Below are 15,199 nucleotides of genomic sequence, written 5' to 3'. Positions count from 1 at the left end.
TGGATAGTGCGGTCCACGCCCCTATTCCACCACAGGTGAGACCAGCTGAAGGTACTCAGCCTGGCAGAAAGCACCTCCCAGAGTGTCAGCAAGGGGGGAGTGTGTTACCTGTGGACAGAGGCCTGGAGGCTCTATCAGTGTGGTCTCAGCTGGGCAAGGCTGAGGACCACAAGGCTGGGAGATAGCCTGGAGTTGGGTGATGAAGCGACGCCTGGGAGGGTCGCAGGGCTATAGTCAGGCGGACTACTAAGCCCCAATCCCCCGCAATAAACACTGAACTGGAGACAGTGGGCGTACTGGACTCTGTACAGCCAGAAGGTCGTGGGACATTGGCTGACAAAGCCGCATGGGTTCACAGGGTGTGAACTGTGACTTAGGCGAGTCAGAAACTTCATGTTTAGTTAGAGCCGGGCAGGTGTATATTTTGTATTATTCATGTTTGGTTTGCTGAGGCACAATAAATGCACTGTTTGGACATGAAATATGGTGTCCTGAAGACGATTCTTGTGAGAATGACCCCCGAATAAGAGACGATCCCTTACAATTGGTGGAGGATGTAGGCAAGTTGTCCATGAGAGAAGGGCAATGGTCGGTTGCTAGGGGCAACGACGAGACAGCAGGTGCTGCTGAAAGCTGTTTTGCAGTGTGTGGAGTTAAAGGGCCGGAAGCCTGTTTGTTCGGTGGAGCAGGTGCTGCTCGTGCTATTGTGGACTATTTTTGCTGTGGTGCAGAGATTTAAAGGGCCAGAAGCCCAGAGAAGAGAGTGACTGAAAAAAATAAAAAAATAAATAATTGTTGTCACTGAGGTCTGTGCAGACCCACCTGCAGCAGGACTATGCAATGGATGATTGTGAGGTCAGACGATCTGATACATAAAGATCCTGTGAGTTGGTGATTGGTGGAATCCCGCTGTGGGTCACTTTAGATTCCCGCCAACGCGTGTCCTGGGTTAAGCCCGAAGTACTGGACTTTCTAAAGAGGGGGCCAGAGACAGATGTCACCGTGTCTCTGACCTTTATCACGGACTATGGCCCTGTGCAATGGGAGCTCTTAAAATGTGAGACCCTGGAAGTGGAGTTTGTGCTTTGCAAAGACTTTCCGTTCTTCTGGCAGCTATGGCGCGGAAAAAAGGCTTCGAGTTGTGCGGCTGGAGTTCCAGAGGAAAAGATGTGTGCCGTTGCCAAGGGCAACCGTCGGGAAGAAAAGGAGGTGGAGAGCGGTGCGGCGCGGCTCTCAGGAGATCCTATGTTTCCTGCACATGTGCGCAAAGTCCTAAAGAGTGCGGCTGGAGTGAGGCCTCCTGCACACAAACGTATTTTTTTGCGGTCCGCAAAAACGGGTCCCGTTTTTCCGTGATCCGTGACCGTTTTTTCGTCCGTGGGTCTTCCTTGATTTTTGGAGGATCCACGGACATGAAAAAAAAGTCGTTTTGGTGTCCGCCTGGCCGTGCGGAGCCAAACGGATCCGTCCTGAATTACAATGCAAGTCAATGGGGACGGATCCGTTTGACGTTGACACAATATGGTGCAATTTCAAACGGATCCGTCCCCATTGACTTTCAATGTAAAGTCCGGAGTCCCTTTTATACCATCAGATCGGAGTTTTCTCCAATCCGATGGTATATTTTAACTTGAAGCGTCCCCATCACCATGGGAACGCCTCTATGTTAGAATATACTGTCGGATATGAGTTAGATCGTAAACCTCATTTCCGACAGTATATTCTAACACAGAGGCGTTCCCATGGTGATGGGGACGCTTCTAGTTAGAATATACTACAAACTGTGTACATGACTGCCCCCTGCTGCCTAGCAGCATCCGATCTCTTACAGGGGGCCGTGATCAGCACAATTAACCCCTCAGGTGCCGCACCTGAAGGGGTTAATTGTACTATCATATCCCCCTGTAAGAGATCAGGGCTGCCAGGCAGCAGGGGGCAGACCCCCCCCCCTCCCCAGTTTGAATATCATTGGTGGCCAGTGCGGCCCCCCCCTCCCTTCCTCCCTCTATTGTAATAATTTGTTGGTGGCACAGTGTGCCCCCCCCCCTTCCTCCCTCTATTGTAATAATTCGTTGGTGGCACAGTGTGCGCCCCCCCCCCCCCCTTCCTCCCTCTATTGTAATAATTCGTTGGTGGCACAGTGTGCGCCCCCCCCCCCCTTCCTCCCTCTATTGTAATAAATCGTTGGTGGCACAGTGTGCGCCCCCCATTGGCCCCCCCCTCCCTCTATAGCATTAACAACATTGGTGGCCAGTGTGCGGCCTCCCATCTCCCCCCCTTCCCCCCCGATCATTGGTGGCAGCGGGTTACTAGCAATAGTACAATAGTAAAAGATTCATACTTACCTGGGAGCTGCGATCTTCGTGTCCGGCCGGGAGCTCCTCCTACTAGTAAGTGACAGTTCATTTAGCAATGCGCCGCACAGACCCTGTCACTTACCAGTAGGTGGAGATCCCGGCCGGACACGAACATCGCAGCAGCAGCCAGCAGCAGGTAAGTATGAATCTTCTACTATTGTACTATTGCTAAGTAACCATGGCAACCAGGACTGTAGTAGCGTCCCGGTTGCCATGGTTACCGATCGGAGCCCCAGCGATTAAACTGGGACTCCGATCGGAACTCCGCTGCCACCAATGATGGCGATGTGGGGGAGATGGGAGGCCGCACACTGGCCACCAATGTTGTTAATGCTATAGAGGGAGGGGGGGCCGATGGGGGGCGCACACTGTGCCACCAACGAATTATTACAATAGAGGGAGGGAGGGGGGGGGGGCGCACACTGTGCCACCAACGAATTATTACAAGAGAGGGAGGGGGGGGGCCGCACTGGCCACCAATGATATTCAAACTGGGGAGGGGGGGAGGGTCTGCCCCCTGCTGCCTGGCAGCCCTGATCTCTTACAGGGGGCCGTGATCAGCACAATTAACCCCTTCAGGTGCCGCACCTGAAGGGGTTAATTGTGCTGATCACGGCCCCCTGTAAGAGATCGGGTGCTGCCAGGCAGCAGGGGGCAGTCTTGTACACAGTTTGTAGTGTATTCTAACTAGAAGCGTCCCCATCACCATGGGAACGCTTCTGTGTTAGAATATACTGTCGGTTCTGAGTTTTCACGAAGTGAAAACTCAGCTTTGAAAAAGCTTTTATGCAGACGGATCTTCGGATCCGTCTGTATAAAAACTAACCTACGGCCACGGATCACGGACACGGATGCCAATCTTGTGTGCATCCGTGTTCTTTCACGGACCCATTGACTTGAATGGGTCCGTGAACCGTTGGCCGTGAAAAAAATAGGACAGGTCATATTTTTTTCACGGCCAGGAAACACGGCTCACGGATGCGGCTGCCAAACGGTGCATTCTCCGTTTTTTCCACGGACCCATTGAAAGTCAATGGGTCCGCGAAAAAAAAACGGCACAACGGCCACGGATGCACACAACGGTCGTGTGCATGAGGCCTGACCGTAAGGAGTCTGTCGGTGTTCGGAATACCAGGAACCAAGAGAAGGCTGGTGATCTTGGTAGAGATGTCCTGGGAATACGGTCATCTCCTGAATCCATGATGTCAGGCGGTATGACTGTTCCTGTTAATAGTTGGGTGGCAGATCTAGTGACCGTGAGCCGGCCGCAGTGGAAGCTGGCTGGGTCAGTGACAAAAAAATCACTGAGGCGAAAAACCGTCTCGGAAGTGTATGACAGTGTATGACGATTTTCCCAAAGTGTATGACATTGGGAAAATCGCAGTGTCTGAACAGGCGGGTAAGCCTGTTGTGGTTACTCCCTCACAGGAACCTGCTGGGGAGAAGGTTTCTGGGTCGCCCAAAGAGCCTGTGATCAAAGCTAGATTTGGGGGGGTGAAAGTCAGAGATCCCATGCTAGCCCGGGTAAGATGTAGCATGATGGTCGCCCCAGAGACTGATAGAGTGTTACATGTTCGGGACAATTATGTAGATAATACGGACTATCAGGTGGTTCTCGCTGAGGGAGAGTCTCCGGTGAGAACTGGGACTTGTGAATCTGATGTTACAAATACATACATGAGGGAATGAGGGAATGGTGGGCCGTAATTTCCTCTTATGCTTGGAGGTTTTAAGTAATGGAGACACTTCTGCAGAGAGTGACAAAACTCCTGCAGATCCTGTACCTGTCCCTTTTAAATAATAATTTGAAGGAGCTGCACATTGAGAACAAGGGTGCAGATAAGGTGCAAAGTGATGGTACCATGTTTGCCGAAATGCATAATGGAAATGTGAAATATGTGATAATAATGACATGCCTTTTCCTTTGCAGGCTGTGATTGGGGAAAAAGCTCCCCCTGTTGGTAAACATGTATCTGATCTAAAAGTGTTGATAAATGTTGACGAAACACCGCTAGGAGACCCCATTGTAGACAATATGGCGGGGCTAGAGGGTGTACCACACGTACCAGAGGTGGATGTGCAATCTCCACAGGTTTCTATGATTAATAAAATGTCCCAGGTGGGGATTGACCCATGGGTGCCCCTAGAGGACAGGGTTAATAATGACACGAGCAGTATAAGTGGCCTATGTGCCGTGACAGTTAGCAACTCCGAGAGTGAGGCTACCATGTCAAGACCCAGCAAAACTAAAGTGGTTACTAGTAGCGACCAGGTGACAGTTATATCTGACGAGACGAGAGTTCAGTCGGGTGACAGCCTAGTGTCTGAAGCTCATATCCAGACAGTTGTAGATGACCTGACAGGACAGTACAGCTACAAACTTGAAGATGATTTTGCTCGCTCTGCACAGTCCCTAGATACACTAGAGATGGGGCTAGCGGTTCTCGCAGAGCAACTGCAGGAATCTCCAGAGGAGTCACAGAAAGAGATGAATGAACTGAAGGAACTAGAGTCCCTAATAGAAGCGGAAATTCTCCAACTTCAAGAGGAACTTGCAGCTTCTGAGCGATCCAGACTTCATGCAGAGCAGGAAAGAGATGAGCTGGCTGATGAGGTTCTAAACAGCACCTCAGAAAAATCTGCTCTCTTGGAGGAGAAAAGACATTTGGAAGCCAGGATGGCTCAACTTGATCAAGAGTTATGTGATCGGATGGTGGACCTGGACCACCAGAGACAAACTGTATCTAGATTGGAGAAGAAACAAAAGAAGTTTGACCAGCTCCTGGTTGAAGAGAAATACATATCGGCTCGATATGCCGAAGAACGTGACCGAGCGGAGGCTGATGTTCAGGAGAAAGAGTCCAAGGCCCTCCTTGGCTAGAGCCCTTGAAGAAGTGCTTGAGGAGCGAAATTAATTAGAGAGGCTGAACAAGCAACTCAGAGCAGAGATGGAAGCTCTCATGAGCTCAAAAGATGACATCTATGAGTTGGAGAAGCCTAAGCGTGCTCCTGCACAGCAGGTGGAAGAAAATGAGAAACCGGAAGAGGAAGATCCTCTGGAGGTGCCAAGAAGTCAGAGCCTGGTAAGAGTGGGTCTGGAGATGGTGGTGCCGGGGTGCTGGCTGTGGCAGAGAAGATGGAAGATGCTTCTGCTGAATCTATTGATGGGGCTGATGTGGATGCCGTAGACCACAGACCCATGGTAGAGTGTAACCCAGGCCTGAAAGACGTCCCCTCTGCCTACAAGGCCTTCCAAATAGCCAGCAGCCTGCTGGGGAAGAAGTACGAGGAGGTTACGATCAGTTTTTGGATCCGGGCTATCACGATGGGCTGTCTCTCCTGACTCCTCCCCAAAAAAAGAACAGTATCTTGGGTGAGCCTCTGGAGAAAGTGCCAGAAGACGAGGAGTCTGCTGAAGACCCCGGTGCCTCCTGCCTCGATGAGAAAGAGGGGGAGGAGTTAAGAGGGCAAGTATATGGTGCCATGTCCGAGAAGGCTCTCAAAGAGACAGGAGACTCCGAGAAGACAAAGGCTGAAGAAGTTAAGGCCGATGTGTTGGTTGACATGAAGTCCCCAGGTGCTGCAGAGACCAAAGTTAAGACAAAGGGAGCAGCAGCCAAAGTGGAAAAAGCCACTAAAAAAGCAGAGGTCTCTGAAACTGCCACCATAGCTGGGGTAACTACTGCTGGAAAGAAGGAAGAAGTGACCCAGATGCATGTAATAGAAGCGAGCAGGGGCAAGCATGCTCTGCTGAAGGAGCCCCGCAAAGCAAAGGAGAAAGTGTCTGGACATGACCATGACTGGGAACAGTTCAGTCAAGAGCTGCAGCAGTCCAAGGACATGAGGCGCATGTGCGGGAGCCAGAGGATCAAAAAAGAGAGAGAGATCAAAATGTACGAGAGCACATCATTATCACCCGGAAAAGAGTAGAAAAAGAGTATCTATCTGGCCATGAGATGGGCAAATGAGGCCTTTGGGCAGTTTATATTGGGCAAGACGTCAGTTTTGATGATAAACCAAGCTCTGCTGGCGTGGGTCTGGCAGAACAAAGGGAAATTACGTGTCACCGAGGTTCCTGGCCTCGGTGAAATAAGAACCGGTAATTTTGTGTGTCAGCGGCAGCTAGTGCTCGCTGACACTGTTAGGCTGCGTTCACACGGGCGAGATTTCCGCGCGGGTGCAATGCGGTAGGTGAACGCATTGCACCCGCACAGAATCTGGACCCATTCATTTCAATGGGGCTGTTCAGATGAGCGATGATTTTCACGCATCACTTATGCGTTGCGTGAAAATCGCAGCATGCTCTATATTCTGCGTTTTTCACGCAACGCAGGCCCCAGAGAAGTGAATGGGGTTGCGTGAAAATCGCAAGCATCCGCAAGCAAGTGCGGATGCGGTGCGATTTTCACGCATGGTTGCTAGGTGACAGTCTATAAACTGTATTATTTTCCCTTATAACATGGTTATAAGGGAAAATGATAGCATTCTGAATACAGAATGCTTAGTAGGTGATCAATTGAGGGTTAAAAAAAAATAAAAAAATTAACTCACCTTCTCCTCTTGTTCGCGTAGCTCCCTGTCTCTTCTTTACTTCTCAAAAGATGAACTATGGGCTAAAGGACCTTTGGTGACATCAGATCACATGCTCCAATCACATGGTACATCACCGCGGTGATGGACCATGTGATTGGAGCATGTGATCTGAGCTTTTTTTTTTTCTTTTTGGAAAGAGCTAATTTGCATACTTTTTCCCATACGCTTGCTTTGAAGGAGAAATAATACCCCCCGAATCCTGACAAAGGCAGCCCTCTTTGTTCTGCACAGATGAGCAGCTGTCTGCAGATGAGGTACTCGTTTAGCTATACAGGTGAAACTCGAAAAATTAGAATATCGTGTAAAGTTCATTTATTTCAGTAATGCAACTTAAAAGGTGAAACTAACATATGAGATAGACTCATTACATGCAAAGCGAGATATTTCAAGCCTTTATTTGGTATAATTTGGATGATTATGGCTTACAGCTTATGAAACCCCAAAGTCACAATCTCAGGTACCCTTAGCTCAGGGGGTATGGATTAATTAGCCGACTAGTGTGTGACACTTTGAGCCTAGAATATTAAACCTTTTCACAATATTCTAATTTTAAGCTGCATTAATGCAATTCTTTTTAATTTGCATTACTGAAATAAATGTTTCACCTGTAATCCTAAATTATGTCTAAAGGTCTTATTTGAAAGGTTGAGTATGGGCTTATAGGATCGCCACCTCACATTTGGTGGCATTAGAGGCTCAGCTTTCTTTTCTTTTTGTGAAGAGAGCTCATGTACATACCTCTTTCCAGAGGAGCATTGCCTGGCCCATAAGACTTTGGAGCATTTGGCAGACTTGGTCCATGTTCCCTCCTGTATTTTTACGAGCAGGGATGGAAAACCTCTTCCAGTAGAGGGAATTGGGGAAAGGGTCCTCCTTCTTCCATCTGCTTAGTGCTCATTTCTGTTTTTGTAAAAAAATATTTGAGCAGTAACGCGAGCCACAACAGCCGACATGCAATTTTTGTGCAGTCCAGTCACATATACCTTGTAGCTGCTGCTTTCATTTGTTATTTTATTGCTTTTAATTAAATCCACTTTGCTTCCTGGTAATCACAGTACGTCGTTCCCTGCAGGGCATGTTGGAGACAAATGTCACAGACCGTAGTGGGCAGCTAAGGATTAAATTGGCTTTTACCAACCTTTTAACAAGAAATCAAATGTTCCAATTATTCCTGTTATGTGTTACAGAATCAGTTTTTTTTTATAGTAATCCCATCCATTCCAAAAACTGATGCGCACAGATGTCAAATTTTCTGATTGATTCTGCAAAAATGGATCTGTTATATGCATTAGTTTGCATGCATTTTTTGGGGTAAAAAACGGATCCACTGTTTTGCTGGATGGAATAGCGCAGACATCGGACGGGAATCAAAACGTATGCACTTTTGGCATGTTTTTTTCTATAAAGGCGTATGTATCCACTAGATGCATCAGTTTTTATAAGGGTTTTGATTAAAAACTGGTCAATTTAACGAAAAACTAAAATCATGGTGTGAAATAGGCCTTAAAGGGTTTCTACCATCAGATTTTGCCATATGTAGCTGACTGACACTAGCGATGTGCTAGTGTCAGCAGTACATAAGTCTTCTTTGTTCACTGTCTGCGGCCGTTCACCTAAAAAACTTACTTTTATCCATATGCTAATGAGCCTCTAGGTGCTATGTGGGCGTCGATTCAGCACCTAGAGGTTCCGTCTACTGACCATTTTCGCCGCCCATGTAGTTTTTCTAGCCCGCCCCGCTCCTCTTGATTGACGTCCGATTTGCCTGCATCTGTCTAAATCTTTCGCCTGCGCCATGCGCTTCTGTGTTCGGCGCAGTGAGTGAATGCTGCGCTCCTGGTGCCGGCTTCCTCACTGTAACGTAGTCGGCGATTTGATGGCAAATTCTTCAAAATAGTGTGATATGAACATTATATCACAGAACTTAATGTAAACCAGGTATGAGAGGAACGAAACGTTTGTGCTGTCCTTTTTAGAAAGATTATTCTAGTATATCTTAGTAGGCAATTATATGTTAATTGAGGGGTGTCCTCTCTCAGGATCCTTATCACAAGAGTGGGGAGCTGTTCGTAAGAGTGTATTTTCCTTTGGAGAACTTGTCCTTCTCTGCATTACAGATACACTGACCAAAAATATAAACGCAACTTTCGGTTTTGCTCCCATTTTGCATGAGCTGAACTCAAAGATCTGAAACATTTTCTACATACACAAAAGACCCATTACTCTCAAATATTGTTCACAAATCTGTCTAAATCTGTTTTAGTGAACACTTCTCCTTTGCAGAGATAATCCATCCCACCTCACAGGTGTGGCATATCATGGGGCTGATTAGACAGCATGAATATTGCACGGGTGTGCCTTAGACTTCCCACAATAAAAGGCCACTCTAAAAGGGGGGGGGGGGGGCAGAAAACCAGTCCGTATCTGGTGTGGCCACAATTTGCCTCAGCACATCTCCGTCGAGTTGATCAGGTTGTTGATTGTGGCCTGTGAAATGGTGGTCCACTCCTCTTCAATAGCTGCCTGTATACTGCGGACTGACCAGACACTGAGCCAGTATGCTTGTGGGAATGAGCCCTTATTCAGATGAATGGGGTTGTTTTGGTGGCGGCACATGTGGAATTCTTCATGGCTCATTCAGATGAGTAGGACAATCGGAGACATCAGCAGCGTTTTACAGTAGCAGCAAAGTGGATGAGATTTAAAGGGAAACTGTCACTTTGATCCTGTTTTTTGAGCTGCAGGCAGCATTTTATATAGCAGGCGGAGCAGATTGATATATAGTTTTATGGGAAAAGATTCAGTGTAACTTGTAATTTCTACATTTAGATTCCTGCTCATTTTGGGCTTTGAAGTCAAGAAGGTGATACTATCAGTGATTCACTACATGACTGTGTATACAGAGGTAGCTGTCAGTCACTGATAGGACTGCCTCCTGGACTTCAGAGCCCAGAATGAGCAGGAATTTAAAGTGTAACGGTACTTTCACACTAGCGTTTTTGTTTTCCGGGATTGAGTTCAGTCACAGTGGCTCAATACCGGGAAAAAAACGGATCATTTTTATCCTAATGCATTCTGAATGGAGAGCAATCCGTTCAGGATGCATCAGTTCAGTCCCTTTTAAGTTTTTTGGACGGAGAAAATACCGCGGCATGCTGTAGTTTTATCTCCGGCCAAAAATACTGAACACTTGCCGGAATGCCGGCATTAATTTACATTGAAGCGTATTAGTTGCGGCATTAAGTGCTCCGGCAAAACGGATCCGGCTTTTCGGTCTGCACATGTGCAGCCCTTTAACAATGCAAAAAAATTATTTATACCGGATCCGTTTTTTTGAATGACACCGGAGAGACGGATCCGGTATTGCAATGCATTTGTCAGACGGATCCGGATCCGTCTGACAAATGCCATCAGTTTGCATCCGGATTGCCGGGGACAGAACTGCCTGCTGGAATCCTCTGCCGCAACTGTGAAAGTACCCTAGCTGTCTTGTTTTCATAATGCTGCAGCATTATGCATACAGAAATCTTTAGTTTCTTCACATACCACTATATTCATTGAGCTTTTCCCTTAGTTACAGCTGTTTTGAACCCTACAATATGAGGATCTTCTCAGTATGGCTCATCCCCCAGTTTTCTGAGGCCAAAACTGCCTTCCCTCACTTCACATACACACTTGCTGTAGCCAGCAGCTGCCTGCCTGCCTGCCAGCCAGCCAATCAGATTAGATTACTGAGAGACACGCCTCCTCTCTATGAAGCCTAGGGCAGGCATGCAGTGTGAAGAACTGCCCCTCTGTCTTCTGTTTACACTGAAGGGAAGACAGAAAAGCCATAGCAACGGTCTTTTAAGGGAGCAGTGGAAAGGGACAGGCAACATTAATGAAAGCTGTTATCATAAGTATGGCATACATATTAGGACATCCTCAGACATCATCCACAACTCCCTCCTCCGTCAGGCAAAACTCCATCCTTCGTCAGCCCAAACTCCCTCCTACCTCATACGTCAGCCAAAACTCCCTCCTCCCTCATCCAAAACTCCCTCCTCCCTCATCCAAAACTCCATCAGTCCTCCTCCCTCAAACCAAACTCCCTCGTCCCTCAGACGTCAGTCAAAAAATACCTCCTCCATCAGCACTCAGCACAAACTCCATCAGGTGTCAGCTCTCAGCTGTCAAGGGTAAGACAGTTGTCATCCCTCAGCCTAAACTCCATCAGCCGTCAGGGGTTAGACATCAGGTGTCAGCCCTCAGCCTAAACTCCATCAGCCGTAGTAATAGAATGTAAAATATGTTTACAGCAAGCGCTAGCACCACAGACCATTGTTTTCACACATTATATATATGTATACTAATACCAGGCACCAGTATTGGATACAAGTTTCCTTGGTGTATAATGGAGGCACGCCGTGTTCAGCCCCTGACATACACGGGCTTCTCTCCAGCACACGTTACATCAGCAGCCGCTAAGTGAATGAGATTATTTTCCTAACAGCAGATGGCTCCATAGTTCAGGGGTTAGAGCGCTGGCTTTGTAAACCAGGGGTCGCGAGTCCAAATCTCGCTGGCACCTTCACAATTATTTTTTTTGTCTGTTAATATTTGTACTATTGCTTGCTTGTATGTGGAACCCCAGTTGCATTGATTTGTGTCCCCAGAACAGTAAAAGAACCAAATCATGACATATATGCCATCATCCACCCATCATAACTCTACCCCCATCATCTCATTTATCATTCATCTCTCTATCTATCCTGAATTATGTGTAAGCAGACCTGTCATATTTATATGATAACGGAAAGCATATTATATAATAAGTTGCGCTAAAATGTTTTTTTGCTTACTAAACGGAATCTGCTCAGCTCCACCTGCTCTATAGCATGCTGCAGCTTAGGCTACTTTCACACTGGCGTTTTGGCTTTCTGTTTGTGAGATCCGTTCAGGGCTCTCAGAAGCGGTTCAAAACGGATCAGTTTTGCCCTAATGCATTCTGAATGGAAAAGGATCCGCACAGAATGCATCAGTTCAGTCTCCGTTCAGTCTCCATTCCGCTCTGGAGGCGGACACCAAAACTCTGCCTGCAGCGTTTTGCTGTCCGCTTGACAAAACTGAGCCAAACGGATCCGTCCTGGCTCACAATTTGAGTCAATGGGGAAGGATCAGTTTTCTCGGACACAATCTAGCACAATCGAAAACTGATCCGTCTCCCATTGACTTTCAATGGAGTTCATGACTGATCCGTCTTGGCTATGTGACAGATAATACAAACGGATCCGTTCATGACGGATGCATGCGGTTGTATTATTGTAATGGATCCGTTTTTGCAGATCCATGACTGATCCGCCCAAAACGCGAGTGTGAAAGTAGCCTTACATTGTATTTTCATGATGACAGGTTCCCTTTAAACAAAATCCCTGTGGAATCCTCATGGAAATTGACCTGCAGTGCAGATTTTTAGATTTTCAGCATGTCCGTTTATGCTGCGGATTTCAGCCAGGTTGAAATCTACCTCAGATCCACAGCAAAACCAACATGTAAATCCATGGTGGGATATCGCCAACAAATACATCCCCTGTGGACGTACCCTAATGATTTGAGCTTTCCAACTCATATGCTTCCCTTGAACGAATAATACCATAGAGTTTAGTGGGTCTGACCAATGCAGAGCTCTGCGTAACATTATATGATTAAAACCAATTATATAATTATATTAATAAAAAAAAGCAAACACCTTGAATACAGGTTACAAAACTGGTTGTGTGTGCTCCTCATCTCGTGAGTCACATCCAGATTTTTGGCTGCCAAGGTTGTTCCTTATTGTGTTTGGCTTCTGTATGTCCTCTCTACTTACATTTCAGGTATCGCTGGAGGGGAAAAATGCTGCTGTTATTTATGACCCTACGTCACAGACGTCAGATGCTCTTCAGGATGCAATTGAGGATATGGGATTTGATAGTGCACCTGTCTTCACGAACCCTCAGCCTGTACCTACAGAGAGCACCTTCTTCTACACATCTCCAGAGCAATCTACAGAGGACATCTGCAGTGGACTCCTGCAGCTGAAAGGTGTCCTGGATGCCAGGAGCTCCCCAGATGGAGCAGTCAGTGTGACTTTCATACCCTCAGCCCTAGATACTGACATTATACTTCAGCAATTTCCAGGACTCCATTTGGAAGTATTGGACACAAATATGAGAACTTCAGCCACTCAGGAAAATCACACTGGAGATGTCCTGGTAAAAATGAAGGTGGAAGGCATGACCTGCCATTCCTGTACCAGCACCATCGAAGGCAAGATCAGGAAACTCAAAGGTGTCCAGCGGATCAAAGGTAATATGTCTCGTGTGGTATTTCTACCTTAGTGACTTTTGTAGATGTATTAAATGGCGTTTGTCCGCTTCACTGTAGCATATGGTTAGAGCTCTTCTGTAATGTGTATAACTGTGCTGCAGGATCTTGTAAGGGTGTGTTCACATCACCGTTTCATTTTCCGTTCTTATGATCCGTCAGAAAAACAGAAAAAAAACGGATGCTGTATTTTATGCATCCGTTATGCAGGACTTTATTTCCATCAAAAAAATGGATCTCAAACGGAAATGTCTAAAATGAATGCTCAGGATCCATTTTTTTTAAAGAATCCATTTTTTTGCAGGCTCCGTTATTTCTTTTTTTCCTGTTCTTCTAAAGGATCAGAAGATCAAAAAATGAAACTGTGATGTGAACCCAACCTTTCTTGAACAGGGTCATTTTTCAAGCTGTGAGTATAGTTTTTGTAGCGCGACAGCTGAATTGAGTACAACTGGTGTCCATCGTCTTTCATCCCATGTTGTTTGAATTGTTCATACACAGAAGCCGCCTGAAAGTTGCGTTCACATTTAGGTCAGTGTATTCCCATATTGCCCAACCGTTTGCATCAGCATAGTTGTGTAACCCTTTCCTAAGTGCTGGTTTATATTCTATACATTAGCTGTGTAAGGCTACTTTCACACTAGCTTTTTTGCTAAATGCGTTATTGATACAACCATCTGCATCCGTTCTGAACAGATCCGGTTGTGTTATCTGTAACATACCCAAGACGGATCCATCATGAACTCCATTGACAGTCAACAGGGGACAAGTCAGTTTTCTATTGTGTCAGAGTTAAACGGATCCGTCCCCATTGACTTGCATTGTGGGTCGTGACTGATCCGTCTTGCCCTGCATCCCATCTCTGGTATGAAAACGGAACGGAATGCATTTTGGAGCGTTCTGTTCAGTTACGTTTTGTCCCCATTGACAATGAATGGGGACAAAACGGAAGCGTTTTTCTCTGGTATTAAGACCCGATCTCAATACCAGAAAAAAGAAACGTTAGTGTGAAAGTAGCCTTAGTATTGTCTATGGGCACAGCTTTCAGGTGTCCCTGCTTTTCACTTCAGGCCTATGATGGCCTTAAAGGGGACTTGTCAGCTCTCCAGACATGTCTGGTTTTGTGCATTTGTCATGAACAGTTCTGGAGCGTTTTTTCTTTTCTTATAATTTTGTATATAAATGGACAACTGAGGATATGTGTCTGCACTGACCAATCAGTGTTGACAGACCCCGGCTGTATGAGGGCCATGGTAACACCACGTTGTCAATTTGTTCATTACTTTCGAGGAAAAATGACAGGTATTTACTAAGACAGAAATTACAGGAGAGGTGACGGTTATATAGGATTATTTTACAGATTACAAACAGCAGTAATAATAAAAGGATAATAACATTATTACTGTCATAATTTGCAGGTGTTATGTAATATGTCTTGTTAATTTTTCTAACTGTCTATCATTTATTTTACTCGCTATATAGCCTATTACTTACTATTGAGCCTGACATATTCCGCAGTGCTTTACAGACATTGTCATTGCTTGCTGTCCCCAATGGGGCTCCCTACCTACTCCATACCTTTGGAGTGTAAGAGGAAACCGGAGTACCCAGAGGAAACCCATGCAAACACGGGGAGAACATGCAAACTCAATGCAGATATTGTCCTTGGTCAGCTCTACACCTAGGACCCCAACACTGCAAGGCACCAGTGATAACCACTGAAACACCGTGATATGAGGCAATTTTTTTTGTCCTTTCAGTACCTCCATACCATTGCACTTCTCCCAGAGGCTTTGGGCATGTGGCCTATACTAGTCTCACTGCAGAATTGCACAATTTACAGACACCTATGCTAAAATAAATATTGTAATAATTAAAAGAAACTTAAAAAGTGAAACTATATG

At 46.2% G+C, this 15,199-nt stretch overlaps 1 protein-coding gene across 1 annotated transcript in view; it reads left to right on the top strand.

Annotated features, from left to right (window-relative positions):
• Window positions 1–15,199, top strand: part of ATP7A (ATPase copper transporting alpha) — a 125,326-nt gene that overhangs the window by 37,559 nt on the left and 72,568 nt on the right. The window contains exon 3 of the mRNA XM_040406495.1: window positions 12,806–13,277. Within this exon, the coding sequence (XP_040262429.1) occupies window positions 12,806–13,277 (472 nt within the window). The remainder of the gene's footprint in view (window positions 1–12,805; window positions 13,278–15,199) is intronic.

Source organism: Bufo bufo, chromosome 8, assembly GCF_905171765.1.
Source record: "Bufo bufo chromosome 8, aBufBuf1.1, whole genome shotgun sequence".
Classification (NCBI taxonomy): domain Eukaryota; kingdom Metazoa; phylum Chordata; class Amphibia; order Anura; family Bufonidae; genus Bufo; species Bufo bufo.
This window is presented reverse-complemented; position numbering and strand designations above follow the sequence as displayed.